At 44.0% G+C, this 21,552-nt stretch overlaps 1 protein-coding gene across 1 annotated transcript in view; it reads right to left on the reverse strand.

The window, feature by feature from the left end:
• The window catches only part of TBXAS1 (thromboxane A synthase 1), a 335,034-nt gene that overhangs the window by 242,971 nt on the left and 70,511 nt on the right, over positions 1–21,552 (reverse strand). Inside the window, exon 3 of the mRNA XM_024211589.1 lies at positions 5,293–5,386. Coding sequence (XP_024067357.1) covers positions 5,293–5,386 — 94 coding nt within the window. The remainder of the gene's footprint in view (positions 1–5,292; positions 5,387–21,552) is intronic.

Consider the following 21,552-nt stretch of genomic DNA (forward strand, 5'->3'; position numbering starts at 1 on the left):
GCAGCCCTCATGCCTCCGGACCCTGCGCCGCCAGCCGGGCACTTCCCTTCCCGGGCTCCGGGGGCGCAGGGTCCAGAGGCATGGGGGCTGCCCAAAGCCGGTAGCCCTCGGGCAGCTCGGCGCTTACAGAGCCCAGGAGTTCAGGGAGCACAGCAGCCACCGGAGCCCGGGAGGGGAAGTGCCCTGCGGGACCCGAGCGGGACGGGGGGGCTGGGGCCTGCTGCCCCCACTCCGGGGCTACCGCGGGATAGCACCAGCTGGGCAGCAGCCCAGACGCGACTGGCCAGGAGCTGGGCGCAGCGTGCGCGCTGCTGGGTCCCCGCAGCAGGCCCAGGCTCGGGGGGTTCGGGCCCGGGCGTCCGAGCCGCAGCCGCCGAGCTTGGCCATCGGCCGCTTCCTCCCCCGCGGCAGTGGGAGCTGCAGCAGCGGCTGCTCCCGAGTCCCGCTGCCCGGAGGGGAGAACAGCCGCCACCTGGCCCCGCGGGCCGCCCCCCTCCTCTCCCTACCGCCTGACTGAGTCCTGCCTGCTCGGGGCCAGGCCAGACTCTCACTCACCCTGGCCCCGCGCTTCCCCTTCGTCTCCGGGGCCTCCCTCCAGAGCTTGTGGAGGAAGGGTGTTTTGTTTTTTTTTTCCCCGCTCCCTCGCCACGCCCCCCCCCCGCCCCGATATTTGACTTGGGTGATCTGGTCACCCTACCTGCCCCCCTCATTGAAGCAGGTGTGCAGGGTTACTGCCCTGGGAACTGCAGGGCACCAGTGGGCATGGGGTTGGCTGGAGGCAGGACAGGGGCTGGCTGGAGGTAGGGGCTGGCTGCAGGCAGGGCAGGGGGCGTGGGGCTGGCTGGAGACTAGCTGGCTGCGGGCAGGGGGTGCAGGGCTGGCTGGCTGCGGGCAGGGGGTGCAGGGCTGGCTGGCTGCGGGCAGGGAGTGCAGGGCTGGCTGGAGTCAGGGGCTGGCTGCAGACAGGGCAGGGGGTGCGGGGCTGGCTGCAGATGGGCTGGCTGCGGGCAGGGGATGCAGGGCTGGCTGCAGACAGGGGCTGGCTGCAGGCAGGGCAGGGGGTGCGGGGCTGGCTGCAGGCAGGGGCTGGTGTGGGCAGGGCAGGGGGTCCGGGGCTGGTGCGGGCAGGGGGTGCAGCAGGGGCTGGCTGCGGGCAGGGGGTGCGGGTACAGGGGGTACAGCCCACCCTGTACGGTAAGTGCCCCCTCCTCTTCCCTCCCCCACCGGGGTAGCAGCAGCAGCCTGGGGCTCTGGGGGCTATTTAAAGGGTCCAGTGCTCCCCTGCTTCTACCGCCCCGGCCCTTTAAATAGCTGTGGGAGTCCTGGGGTAGCGGCGGCGGGGCTCCAGCGGCTATTTATAGGGCCAGGGTGGTAGAAGCAGGGGAGCGCTGGACCCTTTAAATAGCCCCCAGAGCCCCGCAGCCCTACCCCAGGGCTCCAGCAGTGGGGCTCTGGTGGCAATTTAAAGGGCCTGGGGCTCCAGCCCCTGCTGGGAGCCCCAGGCTCTTTAAATTGCCCGCTGGGGAAGCCAGGCCACCCCGGTACAGCGCACCGGCTCTTGCCTGTACGCCGTACCGGGGCTTGGGCGCGGGGCCCTCTTAGGGGCGGGGCCCGATTCAGGGGAATTGGTTGAATTGGCCTAAAGCCGGCCCTGCCCACAGGTAAAGTACCCGATTACTAGAACCATTAAAATGTCAAGATAATGACATTTTAAAACAGCATAACTGATAACTGCTTTCTTAGGAAAGGGCGAGGGACGGGGGAGGGGATACAACACTGCAAGAGCAACAGATCAAATGTTCTCTCTGGCTCCTTGGGGGAAGGGCCGTGTTATATATGTTAGGTTTTAAACGTATTTGTCACATAATAAAACCATTAGCTTGTGAATTAAGACTTTCAATTTTTAAATAGCCCGTGGCTCTAATGCCCTGTTTTGTTTGTGTGCTCTGTGTATGCCTTGTGTATCCGGTTATGCTTCCAAGTGGGGGGTGGGGGGAAACCCATTGGTTTTCCCACAGATTTGTAAGGAAAATGCAAGATCGTTGGGGGGAGGATGAGAAATACTCAAGTGTTCCTGGTGAAATTGCATTTCTGTCTCTGCAAATCTCCTGCTCAGTTACTGGGAAAATTAAACACGATGTTTTTACAGCATAATCACTTTTACTCCTGCAGCAGATGTTGCCCACTGCAAATGGTTCTGATGTAATCGAAGTATTTTTAATCTAATATCTTGGACTCTGAGGTAATTTCCCAGCTGCAGGACTGCAATAATTCCATATATTCTTTTCTTTAGCAGATTAACTTGGGTATGTTTTAATTTCAGGGTTTGATTGTCGCTCTCTCTCCTGTTCTTAAAAGAGAAGTGGGACTTTACGAGTAATGGAACAACTTGCTGTTTCAAGTCAGCTCTTACCTTTTTATTCATTTCCTTGCACCTCCCCACAAATTTCTCCCCCCACCATCCACCCTTGACACCCACCATCTTCCAGCTCTCAAACGACACTTCATAGCAGCAACCCTCATTCCAGCCAACAGCCAGAGATTTCACAAACACTACATTTACTTTTTTAAACTAAACAATACATGCTCGTCAATAAAGTGTTTTTGTTTAAACAGAAGAGATATAGAAAAACATGTTTGAATTTTGTAACAGAAATTTGATTTGTAGGTTTATAATAAAAAAGAAGCACTCTGGGCAAAATCCTATTCACATTAGTAATACTTCCCACTCATTTCAAGGCAATCTGAGAAAGGGAGATAGGGCCTGATACTCCTCTCACTTATATGATGAAATAAAACTGGCATTAACCCCATTAACTTTACTAGAGCTACACCTGGTTTACTTGATTTATGTGAGAGGAGAATCAGGCCCATAGATTTTATTCAGCTATACAAGTAAGTATAAGTGTTATCAATTCTTACAATTTTATTGTGAGTCTTGTGGTATTTGGTGTTTTTCTTAAAACTCCAGCTCCTGGATTTATGAGATTATGGGAGAATTTCAGCATTCATTTAAAAAAGTTTCTAGCCTTCATGGCTGCAAAGAAAAGCTTGAAAACGTGACCTGAATGCAGCCAAAACCCAGAAAGCAAACAGAAAAACCTTAAAATATATATTTTTAAAATCTAATGATTTTTAAACCATTTATGATTTTGGCAGGCCTGACATGATTTTTGAATGCTGGGGGTTGGCAATGCTGAATAAAGGGAGAAGGATTCGGCCTTTCAAAGAAGCTTGGAAGAAAGGCTGTTTATAAGTCACATTATTGCATCTCAAATGTAAGTGCAAAGAGTTTTTACTGTTCTATACATGATGATGGGATGTACAAGCATTTTACTTCTTGCATCTGAGCTGTCCTTAGAAACTAACCCAGCCATCAAACTGCTGCTGTGCCCTCACAACTAGATCCATAAAATCCATCCTAGTTCCCAGTAAGATGACATATTGCCTCTGGTTATCTCCTACTGGGAGAGGAGGAGATGTCCTTTTTTGAGTTCAGTACAGTACATGTGTATGTGAAAATGTTACCATTAGAAAACAGCCTGCAGCACACACATGGTCTTCCTGTTACCAGTGTGTTGCTATGGGCACTATTTCTGAGAAAACAATCAAAGAAACAGAACAGGAAAATACAGAAGAACGTATCAGGGGAGAAAAACAAATTACAAAGAGCCTGGACTAAATACGACATGTGCCTAGCTCCTACTGACAGTGATAGAACTGATCATGCCCACCCACAACAGAACAGAGGCATTTTCAAAAGAACCTAAATGATTTAGGACTGCAAATCCATGGGACTTGTGCTGTTAAGACACTTAAGCATGGTTTAAAATCCCATCCAGAATTCTTATTTCTAACTACTCATGCATGAACATAAAACTGTAATTGCACATCAGTTTTAAATTGTTTTATTTTTAAAAAAACCCTGTAAAATAGCATGTGTTTTCTCTTCATTATATTGTTTATGTTAATTTAGTGCACATAAAAGAAACCAGTTTCACTAAAGTTGTCTAAGTACAAGCTGAGGTAACAGCAGTGAAAACTTCCCCACACTACTCTCATCAGTGCCTCAACCCTGTTCAAGATCAACTCCCTCTAGGGGTAAGAGGGAGACTCAGTTCTCTGTCAGCCTGTTGCTGAAAAAGTACCAGCAAAGGGATCAATTGTGCTTTGTCATCAAAGAGACAAGAGATTAGTTACTTTCAAGTCTCCGGGCTGGTTTCAAACCAGCTCCCTGTCTCATTACTGCCTTCCAGTCCTTGTTAAGGTGATCCAACCTTTTAAATTCTCTCCTGGTTGAAACTAGGTGCACATGTGAAAACAACTATTTAAATTAGTTTCACCATAGAATTGAATTTGGATTTACATTAATACTCCAGGTATCTCAAAATGCCTTACCAAATAATGAATCAGATACTGGTAGTGTAACCACTTTGACAGCAAAAAGAACTATACTATCATTAACATCTCTCAGACAATCTTGGACATTAAGCCTTTTTGTTGGGTGGGGGTGGGGGGGAATATGGCCTGAACACTGGAGTTATTCCAGATTTCTTTCACAAAGTGCTTGGGAATCTTGAAAACCAACATGGAAAGCCACCAATGTGAATGGGAGAGACTTTAACACTCCATACCTGAAAAATGATGGTGCTCCACTGTAAACTCAGATTGAGAGATTGGGTCCTTGGGAGCTTTATTGAAATCAGACCATAAAACAAAAGTTTCTCTCGATGAAACAGTTCTTTTGTTGTACATGAGCAAACAAAAATAAAAACTAAACAAAACTCCCCTCCCTCAAAAAAGACCTTAAAACTGGGGACAGGGAGCAGTATTAGTTAATGATATCTAACTTCATTTACTTGACTGGGAGTAGACAAAGTTACATGCTTTGAAATAAACATGTACAATCAGCAACAGAGGGCTGTATAAACTGAAACCGCTCAGAACAAACCAGTCAGAGCTAGTTAATATAATCTGTTCTATTCACATAACCAAGCTTACTCCACCAAGGTCATGAACTTTCCTGGAAAAGCTCAAGTAATTAGCTTCAGAAGCTTACACCCTTTCTTTCTGTCTGGTTAATTTTGTCCTTAAATCAGTGCCTCTTATAGGTGGCTGCTTGCTATGTTCCTTCTGGTCACAAAGGTGAGTTGTGCTTGTTATGTCCCCGGGAAGATGCTCAAAGAGCAGTGATCAGTAGCTACAAGTTCACTCTCTCCCTTCCCCTCCTCCCCCATCTCCCCTGCTCTTTTAAAACATTTTTGGATAGATACCAACTCAAACCCTTCTTACCTGGCGAAAGAACAGTAGGTTTCCGATGAAAGGCAAAGGTGCAGGATGCCTGATACCCACCCTCTCCAGCCTGGAGAACGAAGAGGTGGAGTACCTGGGAAAGAGGTTAAATAGACAAGAAGTTAATGTTGGATGTAGTCACCATGTGGCTTTCCAGAGGAATTAGATCAAATAGAGTTCCTGGAGTAAGAGTGGGCGGAGATGCTTTCTGCAATCAGTCAAATGGCACAGTCAACGCAGCAGCATTGCTCTGCAGCTCCATTTATTAAGCACACTTGCAAAAGCTAGTGGATTGATGCCCGAGGAGCATAGAGAAAAGAGATTCTTCAACACAGCATATCTAGGCCTGGAAACTTTTGGGGCACCTGATTCTGCTCTCAGATACACCAGGGTAGATCAGAAGAAACCCCTGTGAAGTCAATGAAGGTACACTGCCATAACATAAGTGAGGTTAGAACAGGCATTTCGTTTCTGACTGGTGGCACAGGGGAGTGGTCAATTCCCTTCCCCACCACTGCCCATTTAGAGCATTGGTGCAGGAACTCAAGCTGGAATCAGCAGTGCCAGAGACAAGATACAGTCAGTATCTCAGGGGGCCGTAGCTTCTGTGCCAGATATACTGATTAACTGATTTGCCAGCTACTAGTCAGCAACGTAAAACAAGATAAAATAGGAAGAACCGAAAACCAATGGAAAAACTCCCAGGTGCATCTACAGTCAAATGCTGTGGCTGCGCATCGTAAGACACAACACTTAAAACCTTTACACCAAAATCAATTTTAAATAGGAGTGGTGTTTTTAGGTAGTGAAATCTGCCAGGGACGAACATGAACAATTGTAGTTAGCCAGATACCCGATAAAGCTTTAACCGAATAGTAACACTATAGGGACAAAGCACACTGAAGTCAATAGAACTCCTCCCACTAATCCAATGAGTTCCAACCCCCGGGCCCCAGTTCTCAGTTTAAGGATCCTCTGTGGAAGAGTCTGCTAGTCACACAATGTTCATACACTCCACTTGAAAAGCCCTAGGTGAAATATAGATGCTTTGCTCTGCTCTTAACTAAAGGACAGAAGGTGCGTGCGTGCTCCCCCATCACAAAAAAAGGATAAAAGGGAGAACAGTTGGACTCTGAAAAGACTTGTCGGAGGAAACCATCTTTTGTGTCATATCTTGATTTTTTTTTTCTCCCAGTGTCAAAGAATTCTGGGTGCTGAAATATTCCATAACTAGAAATGGGAATAGAGAGTTGGATCTCCTGGGACCAGCAAAACAAAGTGAGACTAAAGTATCTAGTTAGTGGTATTTTGTATTTTTTTATCCCCCAATGATTTCTTATAATATATCAACTTCTGCTGATTTTCCTCTGTGACGATATTTAAAAAGAAATTATTATTACAGAGTACATGTTTGATCATTTTTAGATAGCAACATTTTTTAGATGACAAGACAACCCTGTGGGAGCACAAATTCTGAATAGAAACAAACTATCTTTGGTTCATGCAAGAGCACAATTTCAATGTGACAGGGAATTGTGGAGAAAGAAAAGGGGGGAAGGCATATAAGTCCACATTTACTATATGTTTTATGTATACTATTGACTTGGGGGGGGTGGGGGACTATTTAACTGCGTTATAAATTAAGAGATTTTTATGTCAATGGCCAAGACTCTTGAAGGAAAATTGTTTTAACTTGAAAATATAATATGTTAGCTGTTTGCTTCCCACCCACCCCCAAAAAAGAGAAAAACTTATTATTTTTATTTTATTTTATTTTAAGATTTGTCTAAGCTGTGTTTTTCATTTTGGGGACTTTGATATGACATATCCTCAGTGTATAAAGTAAGGGGCAAAAACATTTTTTTAGACTAGTGTATACTTACTTTTATTTTATTGTATTGTATTTTATTGTTGATGTTTTTATTTGAAAATATAAATAGAATGATCATTAAAACACATTATATGTCACAATGTATCAGATTTGGTACTCATAGGTATCCAATCCACAATTACACTGCATTTTCTCTCAATGCTACCAAGACCACAGATCTTCATGTATTGCGAAATGAAATAAAACTGATCATACCGCATGAAGGAGATGATGTGATCAACTAATATTTAATAAAAAAAAGAGCTAATTAGCACAAACCGTGTTCAAAGTTTAGCACTGATTCTCATGAGAGCACAGGAAAGAAAATATACTGCAAGTGTGGAGACCATTCACCCCTTCATTAGCATCTCATCTTTGTCAGCCTCAGAATGTTCTGGCAGCTCCACATAACGGCCTTTTTTTCGGGGATGCAGTCGTCTTCTGATGCTCTTTGTTCCAGTTACATTTGAAGTAGATTTTCAAAAGGTATAAAAACATGATTTACAACGAGATGGTAAGCAGAGCACTAACATAGCCACGCTGAGCGCTGGCACATAATGACTCAGAAGGCAGGGTGAATGGGGAAAAAAATATTGCCATGCTCGCGCACACATATTCAGACACCCTATAATTGTAGGGCATTTCTGCTACTTTAGTTGCTTTTCCTCAGTTTTGCGGGGAAAAAACCCTGTGTGTGATGGTTGTTTTCAAACAACCTGGGAAATTACATTGCAAAAAAAGCTATATTAAAATAACATTAAGGTTGCAAAGCCAAGCACTGGAAAGCTAGGAAATCCCAGTATTAAGATTACCAGGGCAACCTTTGTTCCGCCTACTTCCGTGCATGCATAATGATATAATCTTTAATTAAACAAAGCAGGAACCATAGGGATCTTCTACACAATGGTCATCAGACGTGTGCGGGAGACCTTCAGCTCCATAGCACAGACCTTTATCACTTGAGCTAAGAAGTAACAAGTGGTGCTAGTAGGCTATTATCTTCTATGTGGATCAGATACTATAGCAGTTCTCAACCAGGGGTACGGGGCCCCCAGGGGAGCCGTGAGCAGATTTATGGAGGTCCGCCAAGCAGGATCAGTGTTCGATTCTCCGGCACCCAGGGCAGAAAGCCGAAGCCCCATCGTGTGGGGCTGAAGCCTGGGGCCCTGAACTCCACCACCCAGGGCTCAAGTCGAAGCCTGGGCAATTTAACTTCGTGGGGCCTCTGTGGCATGGGGCCCTGGGCAATTGCCCTGCTTGCTACCCCCTAATGCTGGCCCTGGTTTTTATATGCAGAAAAACAGTTGTGGCACTGGTGGGCTGTGGAGTTTTTACAGAATGTTGGGGTGCGGTGGAGCTCAGAAAGAAAAAGATTGAGAACCCCTGAGCTACTAGATGGGAATGTGATACATTTTGCCAGTGATTTACACAGCTCTTTGAGAGACATATGGGAAATCAGGATCCCTGTTCTGTTGCTGGCTCTGGGAGGGAAGAGTGGGTTAGTGGTTAGAGCAGTGGTCACAGACAGGATAGCCAAGCACATAGATCTGATACATTCATTCTGAGAGGCAGTTTGCCTAAGTGGATGAGTTTTAGATCTACCATATTAACAATGGGAATTCTATTCCCTTCTCTGCCTAAGGGCACCTTGTCACCTTCTGTTACCTTATCTATAAATAAGGGTATGGGGGAAGGAATGACAACAGTTGCCTACATCCCAGTGTAGGGACCCGCTGGGTTATGAAGTGGATAGCAATATAAACAGCATACAGAAGAAGGAGGGAGTCTGGAAAAGCTAGTCTTTAATAGACCTGCTGTACAATGCTAAGAGACCGTTCTTTACATACAGGGTACATTTATACAGATAGCAGCAGCAAGTCTCAGAGCCCAGGTTGACAGACTCTAGCTAGCAGGGCTCACCCTACAGTGCTAAAATAGCTGTGTAGATGTCATAACTTGGGCAGGAGCTCAGACTCTGAAAATTAGAGAGTGAGTCTGTTGATAATGCTGCCTGAGTTTTGGGGCACATGGTAGTGCTACCCTGAATGCTCTGCTATGGCTGCCAGGCTGTTCAATAAAGCCCTGCTGTAGATCAGCGGTTCTCAAACTGGGGGTCGGGACCCCTCAGGGGGTCACGAGGTTATTACATGGCGGGTCACGAGCAGTCAGCCTCCACCCCAAACCCCACTTTGCCTCCAGTATTTATAATGGTATTAAATATATTTTAAAGTGTTTTTAATTTATAAGGGGGGCGTCGCACTCAGAGGTTTGCTATGTGAAAGGGGTCACCAGTACAAAAGTTTGAGAACCACTTCTGTAGATGATTTGTAGCCCCTGCTAGAATTCATACCTACTATGGAGGCCCCAAGTGGGAAAAAATATGGAAAAACTGCCAATGTCTTTAAAAATAAATTTTATCTAATCTGAGATTACAATCACTAAAATGCCTCTATCATAATAATTGTACAGTTATTAAATTATGTCACTACAGGGCAGAGTTAAGGTTGTTTGAATGCCTTATCTGTATATTTCCATACTTTATCATGTTTGATTTTATTAAAGTGTAACCTTAACCCTGAATATCTTGAGGTTTGTAATGCTTGATTTGGGGATAATTACAACATCTCTGTAATGTCTTTTACCCTGAAATTACATTAACTCCATCTTAACATAGTTTTTAGTCTTGGAATAAGATATAGTGTCTGGGGCACCAGAGTAGCTACTCTGCATGCAACCATCATCAGGAAGTGCTATTCTATTACATTAACAGCTCTGAATTGCACACAGAACAGGAATGAAGGAAGAGTCAATGTACTCAGAATTTTATTTTATCATCTTTGGTTGGGGCAGTTCCCCATGTGTTCAAATGGCAGAGAAAAACAAGGGGATTCTTAGATTTCTTTAAGAAAGACAAAAGATTTTTTTGGGGGGGCGGTAGGGGAAGAAAAAACTGTGATGGTAGAAATACAGACAAGGAGGTGCGAGGGGAAAGCAAATTCAGTCAAGGGAGAAACATACCAAATATACTTCAATATTTGCAAACATATTCCAATATTTGCACATATAGTGTTATCAGCCCAAATAACTATTTTAAAATATGGTATTAAATTTTTAACAAAGTGGCAAACATCAGACGGAACCAGAGACACAAGAATAATTACAAGATCAATAAACAATTCAATAATTCCTAGAAGACATTCAAATGACTTTTGAGAGCAAGACGCCACCATTGGGTATTCAGCACAAATCTTAAAAGACAGTTAACATGCCAAGTGAATTCTTGTAGGTTGGTAATGCTGATTTAAGCTGTCTGAAATGTGAGTTTCCCTCCACAGATCAGAGTGCAAAAGAACAATAGGGAGAACAAAAGACACATACACAGCAAAGACAGAGAGGAATTAAATAATAATAATTAATAATAAGTATGATAATGCTTCTGGCCTTTAAGAGATAATAAATTAATAAACAACAGAGGTGACAATGCCCCATCAACCCCCCACTATGTGAGTACTAACAATACATTTTCTATCATTTAGTGTAAACCGTTTACATCAGAAGATACTGTTCAAGAGTCAATGACAAGGGAGGAGTATAAAAATATTGCTCAGGCATGCAGGAGTGAAATCAGGAAGGCCAAATCACATTTGGAGTTGCAACTAGCAAGGGATGTTAAGAGTAACAAGAAGGGTTTCTACAGGCATGTTAGCAACAAGAAGGTGGTCAGGGAAAGTGTGAGCCCCTTACTGAATGGGGGAGGCAACCTAGTGACAGAGGATGTGGAAAAAGCTAATGTACTCAATGCTTTTTTTTGCGTCTGTCTTCACGAACAAGGTCAGCTCCCAGATTACTGCACTGGGCAGCACAGTATGGGGAGGAGGTGACTAGCCCTCTGTGGAGAAAGAAGTGGTTCAGGACTATTTAGAAAAGCTGGACAACCACAAGTCCATGGGGCCGGATGCACTGCATCCGAGGGTGCTAAAGGAGTTGGCTGATGTGATTGCAGAGCCATTGGACATTATCTTTGAAAACTCATGGCGATTGGGGGAGGTCCTGGAATGAATGGGAAAAGGCTAATGTACTCCCATCTTTAAAAAAGGGAAGGAGGAGGATCCGTGGAACTACAGGCCAGTCAGCTTCACCTCAGTCTCTGGAAAAATCATGGAGCAGGTCCAAGGAATCAATTTTGAAGTACTTTGAGGAGAGGAAAGTGATCAGGAACAGTCAGCATGGATTCACCAAGGGCAAGTCACGCCTGACTAACTTAATTGCCTTCTATGATGAGATAAATGGCTCTGTGGATGAGGGGAAAGCAGTGGACGTGTTATTCCTTGACTTTAGCAAAGCTTTTGATACTGTCTCCCACAGTATTCTTGCCAGCAAGTTAAAGAAGCATGGGCTGGATGAATGGACTATAAGGTGAATAGAAATCTGGCTAGATCATCGGGCTCAACGGGTAGTGTTCAATGGCTCCATGTCTAGTTGGCAGCCAGTATCAAGCGGAGTGCTCCAAGGGTCGGTCCTGGGGCCGGTTTTGTTCAATATCTTCATTAATGATCTGGAGGATAGCATGGATTGCACCCTCAGCAAGTTTGCAGATGATACTAAATTGGGAGGAGTGGTTGATATGCTGGAGGGTAGGGATAGGATACAGAGGGACTTAGACAAATTAGAGGATTGGGCCAAAAGAAATCTGATGAGGTTCAACAAGGACAAGTGCAAAATCCTGCACTTAGGATGGAAGAATCCCGTGCACTGCTACAGACTAGGGACCGAATGGCTAGGCAGCAGTTCTGCAGAAAAGGACCTAGGGGTTACAGTGGACGAGAAGCTGGATATGAATCAACAGGGTGCCCTTGTTGCCAAGAAGGCTAACGGCATTTTGGGTTGTATATGTAGAAGCATTGCCAGCAGATCGAGGGACGTGATCATTCCCCTCTATTCGGCATTGGTGAGGCCTCATCTGGAGTACTGTGTCCAGTTTTGGGCCCCACACTACAAGGAGGATGTGGAAAAAATGGAAAGAGTCCACCGGAGAGCAACAAAAATTATTAGGGGGCTGGAGCACATGACTTATGAGGAGAGGCTGAGGGAACTGGGATTATTTAGTCTGCAGAAGAGAAGCGTGAGGGGGGATTTGATAACTGCTTTCAACTACCCTGAAAGGGGGTTCCAAAGAGGATGGATCTAGACTGTTCTCAGTGGTACCAGATGACAGAATAAGGAGTAATGGTCTCAAGTTGCAGTCGGGGAGGTTTTAGGTTGGATATTAGGAAAAACTTTTTCACTAGGAGAGTGGTGAAGCACTGGAATGGATTACCTAGGGAGGTGGTGGAATCTCCTTCCTTAGAGGTTTTTAAGGTCAGGCTTGACAAAGGCCTGGCTGGGATGATTTAGTTGGGGATTGGTCCTGCTTTGAGCAGGGGGTTGGACTAGATGACCTCCTGAGGTCCCTTCCAACCCTGATATTCTATGATTCTATGATTAAATCATCATGGATTCTAATATACCACTGAAATTATCCCACATTTCTCTGTCATTCTTTCTGTGTCTGAGCTCCTTTGAAGATGCAATGCATACCTGACAACATCTGAGAGCTATAAATAGCGATATTTAAAGAGAAAAATTGTGGTACACTTTTTAACTCCACTGAAACTTGGAACTAGAAGAGACTTTCTTGGAAGGCTGAGTGGGAAAACAGAAAATACTTTGCTGAAATAGGGCTTATCCCTGGTAAAGAGGTAAGTGTTATGATATGTCCCCCAGTTTATTTTACACACACAGAGGTATCAGTACACACACACACACACACCCCAACAGAGGTATCAGTAGCAATTGCATAGTTAGCAGGGATTCAAACTCTTTGTTATATATGAAAATTAAAGTGTGTGCTCCCCAAACTTACATCACTGACTCTGAGTACAGAATGAATTGTCTGAGAATTTACATGTAAATCTGTTAATGTTTAGAAATTAAAATGAATTAAAATGGGTCATTTATGAAATTCTGAAACCTCGTGTCAGACTTCTTTTTTGGGAGGGGAGGGGCATCTAATAACTTCAGTATAAGAGCAAGAGACTCCTCAGATTTCCCATATAGTTAAAACTCACTAAAATCTTATTTATGGGCTACATTTGAATAAGTTTTTAGAATTAATGGTTATTTTACATACATAGTTATTCTTCGTACCTAAGATATTTACTGCAGCAAAGACTGAAGGATACAATGTTCTTCTGCAACAGAGAATTCCACAAAGAACTATCCTCTTCCAAGCTGGCTGCCCTCTCCCATTATTTAAAGGGACGGGACACCACACTTGCCCTGTGTTGGTGGCCATTTGAGAATGGGTCTCTCATTTATCCCACTGAGATTTTGATTCTGCCTCCTCACAGCACAGAGGGCCACCATTTTCCCTAAAGGCCGTGGCAGTTTTAGATTAATTGAGAACAGTTCCATTTTAAAAGAGGGCAGTTCTTCGTGACAAATACACTTTCATAAAAAATGGCAAAAAGTGACCATTAATCCTAAATTTATTTTCAAAAACTACCAGATCTAGTCAAGGGTTAAGCCAGGAGCAAGAGGGAACTAGGGTGTATGCATGTGTGTGCACAAGGGAATGTAGAGGGTGAAGGAGGGAAAATTAGGAGTGTGTGCATGCAGGGTAAGGTAGAGAGGTGCAAGAAGCTAGGGAATTTGGAGGACAGGAAGGGGGTGGAAACTGATATACACTGACTGTTTTGCTTTGCTCTGACAAACCAAAGCGGCTGTAAACCCAGTTTAACTGGCCTGTATGCTCTGGCCACTTTGAATTGTTCCAGAATGGAGTAAAACAGCCAAAATGTACCGGTGAATCTGGCCATAAAACTCTGCCATGTGGTGTGACAAAGTCAGGGGTGCAAAAGATTTTTTAAAATGTATTGTGTTTTTAAAAATCAGTCAAATCTAATCTGGGTCCACAAACACTAAAATACCTTTATCCTAACTGTATGGTTATCGCATCATGCCCCTGCAGGACAGAATTAAGGTTTCTGATAAAGGAGGTACTTTGCATTATAAAGCATAGTAAGGAAAAATAATCAGTAATCCCCCAAAATATGTATTTGAATATACCTTTTGCACAAGATTTCAGCAAGTTTTTTATTATATAGGAAGTTTTTTAAGAGTCAATGAAAGGGCAGACTCAGAAGGCTGTCTGGGTGCACTAACTCTGTATTTCCATATCTGAACAAGCATGGATTTCTTTCAAATATAACTTTATCTATGAATGTATGGGGTTACAAACACTTGATTTGGGGATAATTACAGCATCCCTTTAATGTATCTAAATTCTAAATTATGATATGTACTCTTAACTTAACTCCATTTTAACATAGTTTTTTGTCGGAATAGGATAGACAGTCAGACAGACATATACACATACGTAATCTGCCAGTTTTAGGGACAAAGTATTTTCCAGCTGCAAAGTTTACGTGACCATAGTGTTCCTATTCCAGATTAAATACCTAGTGTTTTAATGATATTCTAGGAAGGCAAGGGCAAATGTATATACACCTCTACCCCGATATAACGCTGTCCTCGGGAGCCAAAAAAATCTTACCGCGTTATAGGTGAAACCACGTTATATCGTACTTGCTTTGATCCGCCAGAGTGTGCAGCCCCGCCCCCCCGGAGCACTGCTTTACCGCGTTATATCCGAATTCGTGTTATATCGGGTCGCGTTATATCAGGGTAGAGGTGTACATTTATACCTCAAATATCTGGCAGCAATCATCTTTTAATCCACACTGTTCTGGTCTAATGAACAATTCTCGTGCCATGTTGTCATGAGGGAGCTGGCTGGCTCAAGAGATAGGTAATAATAAGACAGCAGGTTTGTCATGGTAATTTTTTTTAATATCACTGATGAGTTGCATCCAATTAAAAAAAGAAAGCCAATAACACTTGCACAATCAACAGGCATTATGCTCCAGAGAGAAGCCCCATGGGAGAGAGTAGGCCTGTATGGCAGACCCATACAATATTTCATCACTACTCTCAGAGGGTGGGTACTCAGAGTGCAGCCTCTTCCAACAGGGCTATGACTTTTTCAAAACAAATGCTAACATTCATGTCTGTGATAAATCTACAGTTTTAATAATGGGCTTTCGAGCCTTTCACCAGTGTCATCTCAAAGGGCAAATGTGATCCAGTTCTGAAGCAACCAAAAGCCATTGCCGTCTTGTGGCTGTTTGGTATCTTTGCAAAATGAGTTGGTGGCCTCAGTCCAGTTTGTAGGAGACAGGTGCCCTTAGAACCCCTGATAGCCGTCTGAGCAGATGAGGCAATGGAAAAACAAAGAGTTCAAGTGACTTGCTCAAGGCCATACAGCAAGTCTGTGTCAGAGCTATGAACTGCACCAGGCTCTCTGGAGTCTCAGTGTAGTGCCTTAACCACAAGACCACCCTATCTCTCACTCTCTCGGACTGTTAACATGGCACCTTTGACACACACTAATCTCCTTTTCTTTCATTTTTTTTTTAGTATACTCATTTGTGCCTGCCTATTGCAGGGCCTACAGCAGAGCACGTTACCATTGGGGCTCTGAATGCCCCAGCGTTAGTCAGGAAAGTTGATATTTGCATAAACTGAGGCTTCTTTTAAAAAACATGATTTCCAGTGAGCAGGATAACATTTCATAAAGTTTTGTCACCCTGTAATTACACCTCTTCATTTTGTAATTAGACATCTTAATGGCATAATTAAAAGGACATGAAGTTTCAGCTTAATTAGACATCCTAATTGTTATGCAAGTTCATATCCTAGTGATGCAACTCCATTTGCAAATGCACGACATGTGTTTCCACAGACATCTCAACCATTTCTAAATACCAATAAGAATAAACCTAGATTGGACTGGCTGCAGATGCAACGAGTTTAAATGGAGAAGGGGGCCCTGCCCAGGGGCCTGGTGATTATATCTATGGACTGCCATGAAGAAAGTGGGTTTGATTCACAGGCCTGTGGTCTATTATTCCTTGGGGACAGCAAGGATTTCCAACACTGCAGAGGAACTGAGTTAAAGTTCTTGTACTAAATTCCTCAACAACTGAACATGCATACCGCCACTTAAGGACAGACTATGCCAATAAGGCCTAGTCTAATGTTGGGAGGCAGTGTGGTCTCATATCATACCCGTGGGAGCTCCAGGAGGAGCAAAATTGCCTCAAGTGCCTCACATACCTTCTAAGTGCAACAAGCATTCCCTCTCTGCCATCTGCTAGTTTTGGTGGCTAGAGCACAGGCAGGGAATGGAGCCAATGGCCCCAGCTCTCACCTCCCAGATTTTTGGGAGTATGGGCAAAGAGCAGTCTCGGTACATAGGAGAGCACAAGAACTGCAATTGTGGCTGGCCCCTGCATAGGCGCCATAAGTGGTAGTGCAGCGAGCCTCCTTGCATCACCCTTGCTTGTACACTTAGCACCAGGGCCAGCACTGACAGATTTGGGCAAGACCCCAGTTATCATTGGACAGACAAAAGTGACGCAGGCAGGCAGGATGGTCTCAGAGTTTTACAGGGCTCCAAACTGCCTCCCCTTCTGATCCTCCTGCCACAGGTACAAGTGCAGAAGGGAGGTTGTTTCCTCCTCCTCCTCCTCCTCCAATTTGCAAATGAACTGAAGCTCAGCAGTTTCTCTTTGAAGTCTGGTCCTGAAGTTTTTTTGCTGCAGGATGGCTACCTTTAAATCTGCTATTGTGTGTCCAGGGAGGTTGAAGTGTTCTCCTACAGGTTTTTGTATATTGCCATTCCTAATATCTGACTTGTGTCCATTTATCCTTTTACGTAGGGACTGTCTAGTTTGGCCGATGTACATAGCAGAGGGGCATTGTTGGCACTTGATGGCGGATATAACATGAAGGTAGGCATAGCGGTCGGTGGGTTTAGTTCATTTGCAAATTTGACACCATCAGCTCAGGATTAAACAAAGACTGTGAATGGCTAGCCAACTACAAAAGCAGTTTCTCCTCCCTTGGTGTTCACACCTCAACTGCTAGAAGAGGGCCTCACCTCCCTGATTGAACTAACCTCGTTATCTCTAGACTGATTCTTGCCTGCATATTTATACCTGCCTCTGGAAATTTCCATTACATGAGTCTGACAAAGTGGGTATTCACCCACGAAAGCTTATGCTCCAATACATTTGTTAGTCTATAAGGTGCCACAGGACTGTTTGTTGCTTTTTATAGATCTAGACTAACACGGCTACCCCTCTGAACTTTAATAATGTTTTTTTAACATAGTTGTGTGTGTGTGTCCCTGGTAGACAGACTCACGCTAGCTCAGCTCAAGCTGTAAGGGGATGGCGCACACTCAGCAAGACAGAATTTTCAGAGATTTTAGCAGCTTAAAATCAAAGTCTCTATTGAGCATGTGTGAAATGATTTTTTCCAAGATTTATAACTTGGCCATGGGGACCACAAAAGGCACATCCCTGACACAAAGGCCACCCCCTGCCAAACTTCAAGTTCCTGCTCCAGAGCATGGGAGCGCTAAGTCATTTCCAAGAAATGATCTCAAGAATTTGTTAATATAGGCAAAACAACATATTTTCCCCTAGCTTTGTTGTAAGTGAGAACTGAATTATTTTAACGGATTTTTTTTTTAAACTTAGCCTGAGAGACATCTGGCATGGAAAATTTCAGCCCAACCGGTTAAAATTTGGCAAAGCTATAGACAACTAAAAACAGGGTCTTATAATCGGAAGTATTGTGCAACCTTAATCATAGGTGGTGCTACCAGCCCCACCTACAATAAAATACTTCTGGTTTCAAAAAAAAAAAAAAAAATGCCTCCTAAGCTGAGAACTTGTATGTCTAACTTCAGCCCATAGCTAATTATTATATCTGAGTTATAATCTATTATAATAGGGGGTGACAATGGCAACACTGAGACCCTTAATTATAGGAATGCTGCCATAATACCGTACATACCAGACAGCATATCACAACCTGAAATCAGTACTGAAGAGCTCTGCAGTTCCCAGAGCTTGAAAGCTGCCGTGAGGCTTCAGAGATTCCTCTTCATTCCACCCCCACCCCTCATTTCCTCATTCCATGGCTTACTTTCCACTCCAAGTTTTCTCTTTTCAAATTATTAAAATACAGAGATGTATTTCCCATAAAACAGTCACTCTCCTGGGTCGGCCTTATTTCACAGAGATTGCAATGGAGGCACTAATGCTCCTGGAAGAGTAATTCCGTACGCTGGTGGGCTGTTGAACCAACAGTAATGGCATGAGAAGAGGGAAAGAACGTAAGAGCTGCCACTAGTGTACAGCATGCAGAGTTGTAGCCGTGTTGGTCCCAGGATATTAGACAGACAAACTGGGTGAAGGAATATCTTTTATTGAAGCAACTTCTGTTGGTGAAAGAGACAAGCTTTCGAGCATACACAATGCTCTTCTCCAGGGTGCACCAACATTCTCTGAAGCTATCTGCAGTAACAAAACAAAAAAAAAATATAGCACCACCTGGTGGCCGGCTTGGGAGCCCACAGGGATAAACTGCCAAACATAAAAATGAAGTTCCAGCCCAGGATGCTGTGGTTTGCTGCGCAGGTTAACATACATTGGGAGCAGGCTGCAGCCAGGGGGTCCTAAGCTCCAATAGTGAATACAGCAAAGCATGCTGGGTAATGAGGACAAACATTAGAAGAGACTGGGAGGGAGGGCAATTCAGCACTGCCACCCACAGTAATCCTGTGGTGATAGGTACCCATGGAGCCGGAGGGAGAGTGGGAGGCTGGAGGGGAATGGAAACAAAGCTGGTGAGAAGATGCAGATTTAACCCAGCTCCCTTGTTTCCTATGCCCAGTATTCATGACTTGATCTGGTATCCTCTGGCTGAGAAGGGCTAAGTCTGTAGGGAGGAGCAGCAGTGTTGGACAGGGGTCCCCAAATTTTGTCATGCTGTGGATAGATTGCTTCATGGGCCATCTCCTCTCCCATTTGCAGTCACATGGACCGCTTCCTCTCCCTATGCAATTCCTTAAATAGAAAAGGAAGATCAAGAAAGTATTCTTATCATCATTTAATGTGATTTAGCAGCCAGAAACAAAGAGGAGTAGCCATCATCATGTGACCAGCCAGCTCTCTGTGGACCACTAATAAAGGACTGCTAGTGACAACAAGTTTGAGAACCACTGCCAAAGAGAACATAGCTGAACAGCTGCTACGTGAGGAGGGGCGGGAACTAGAATTTGTGAAGGATTGGGCCAAAGAATAACGGCAAACAGTTAAACTTTAAAGGAGATGGCATTAACCTGAAATATAGACAAAATGAGTTAAAAATACTTTCAAGTGTTGCCGAATCCCTGTGCCAGATTTCTTGCTATTTTACAATCCAATTTCCCTATTTCTAAAAAAACGTTTTTTTGCTTCCCTGCTGCTGTGTGAAAGACTCGCTCAAAACAACAGGGAAAATGACTGACTATACAAAAGTACAAATGGGAATCAATGAAACTGAGTATATATAAAGTGTCAGACTTCACAGGAAACTATTGAAAAATAGAGACTCCCTCCTCCCCCTTTAAGCGCTATAAATTACAATAACATTAGGCATCACTTGCAACAACAATAGGTTAAAAGTGTTCAAACAGAAGCATAATTTTTAACTTGATGTGTCCCTTTAATAGCCCCTCTCTTGACTGACTGTTATAAAAAGGTGCCTGCAGCACAGGACCAATATATCTCATCGATCAGCTGCACTGAAGACCATTATGGTCATTCCTCCAATGCACAGAAAAATTCCATCCCTTAATTTTTTTAAAAATCTTTTTAAAAAAAAAACTCTTGTTCGAGACAGATAGTCACCATGTACAGGCTGACATGGAAACAGCTTTCCTGTAACAGAGTCTATTTTGCATTATTCTGTGTCATATCACATGACAGCTTCCTCTTCAGATCATTCATCTGAATGTTCCATACTGTACACAGCAACGGTCCCCTTTTTCTGTGAAATGGTTTTGCACATGACAGGAAAAGCTAATTTTAATGAAGCAGCTCCACTCCTGCCTCTGTCTTGTTCTTTCTTGCGCTGTTTGACAGGCTATTGAATGTCGCTTATAATGCATTGCTCTCTAATAATACAAGAAAGTCAATCATTGCTGTCTGTCCCTTTGGCACCAGTTTTTCTCTACATTAGATGTGCAGTTCTGCACTTAATGTACTGTACCTATGTGACGGGGACCCCGGGGTACAACCTGGAACTGTGGGACCACTGTGCCTCCTTTAACTCTCTAGCCTGGGCTGTCTCTCACAAAGCTGTGCCAGTGACAGGCAGTAACACCCCTTTGGGCACTGTGATCACTCAGCCATCAACATGTGGGGCCCCACACCCAGCTGTATTACATGAATGCCCCCTGAGCCACTCATGAATCATACAGAGAAAGGTACCAGTCAATCACCCCACCGCCGCCCCCCAGACTTGCACCCCAGTAATATACCATCTTACACTGCTCAGGACCCCTTGGGCAATGCAAGCTCATTAATAAGTTCACCACTTCTTCATAGGAAAGTGGACATGCACCAGCCTTTGTAATCTGAGCTGAGATTTTCCCAGCACTTCAACTAAAACCACACTGTTTTAGGTAAAATATAAAAGAGATTTACTAAGTACAGAAAGATAGATTTTAAGTGATTATAGATAGAAGGCATAGAGATCAAAATTGTTTACTTAAGAAATAAAAATAGAAATGCAGTCTAAATTCTAACTTTAACAGACCAAGCAAGATTTGAATCAAACAGTCTTTCATCCTAACAGATATTACAGGCACAATTCCGCAATACACAGACTGGACTCCCTTCTGGCCTGGGACCAATCTCACTAGTTAAGTCTGTTTTCCAGATGATCTTCCAAGTGTGGAGATGGAGGTGGGGGTGAAGGGGAAAGAGGCCCAGTGATGATGTCACTGCCACTCTTTTATATTTTCTTACAGCAGCTAGGAGGATCCTTGCTGTGACATGGATTAGTCTGCCCCCATGGCGTACGTGCCTTCTCTGAGAAGCCTCTGGGATAGTGGATTCTTCTTGATGAGCCATTAACACCTGTCTGGCCAGTGATGGGTGCTCATTTGTCCCTACTAAAAGGCCAGCTGTGGGCATCTCCCAACTTCAAAGCATATTTCAGTAGCACATATAGCAATACTTCATAGCTTCACATACAATGATAGTACATACAATCCAACAGGATATTAAGGTTCAACAGATCAAGACTTTTTAAATGATACCTCAAAAGGCATGCATTGTACCAAACATAACATAAGCATAGAGTCATAGGACTGGAAGGGGCCTTGAGAGGACATCTAGTCCAGTCCCCTGCACTCATGGCAGGACTAAGTATTTTCTAGACCAGGCCTG

Source organism: Terrapene carolina, unplaced genomic scaffold (genome assembly GCF_002925995.2).
Source record: "Terrapene carolina triunguis isolate 2854851 unplaced genomic scaffold, T_m_triunguis-2.0 Scaffold247, whole genome shotgun sequence".
NCBI classification, from domain to species: Eukaryota; Metazoa; Chordata; order Testudines; family Emydidae; genus Terrapene; species Terrapene triunguis.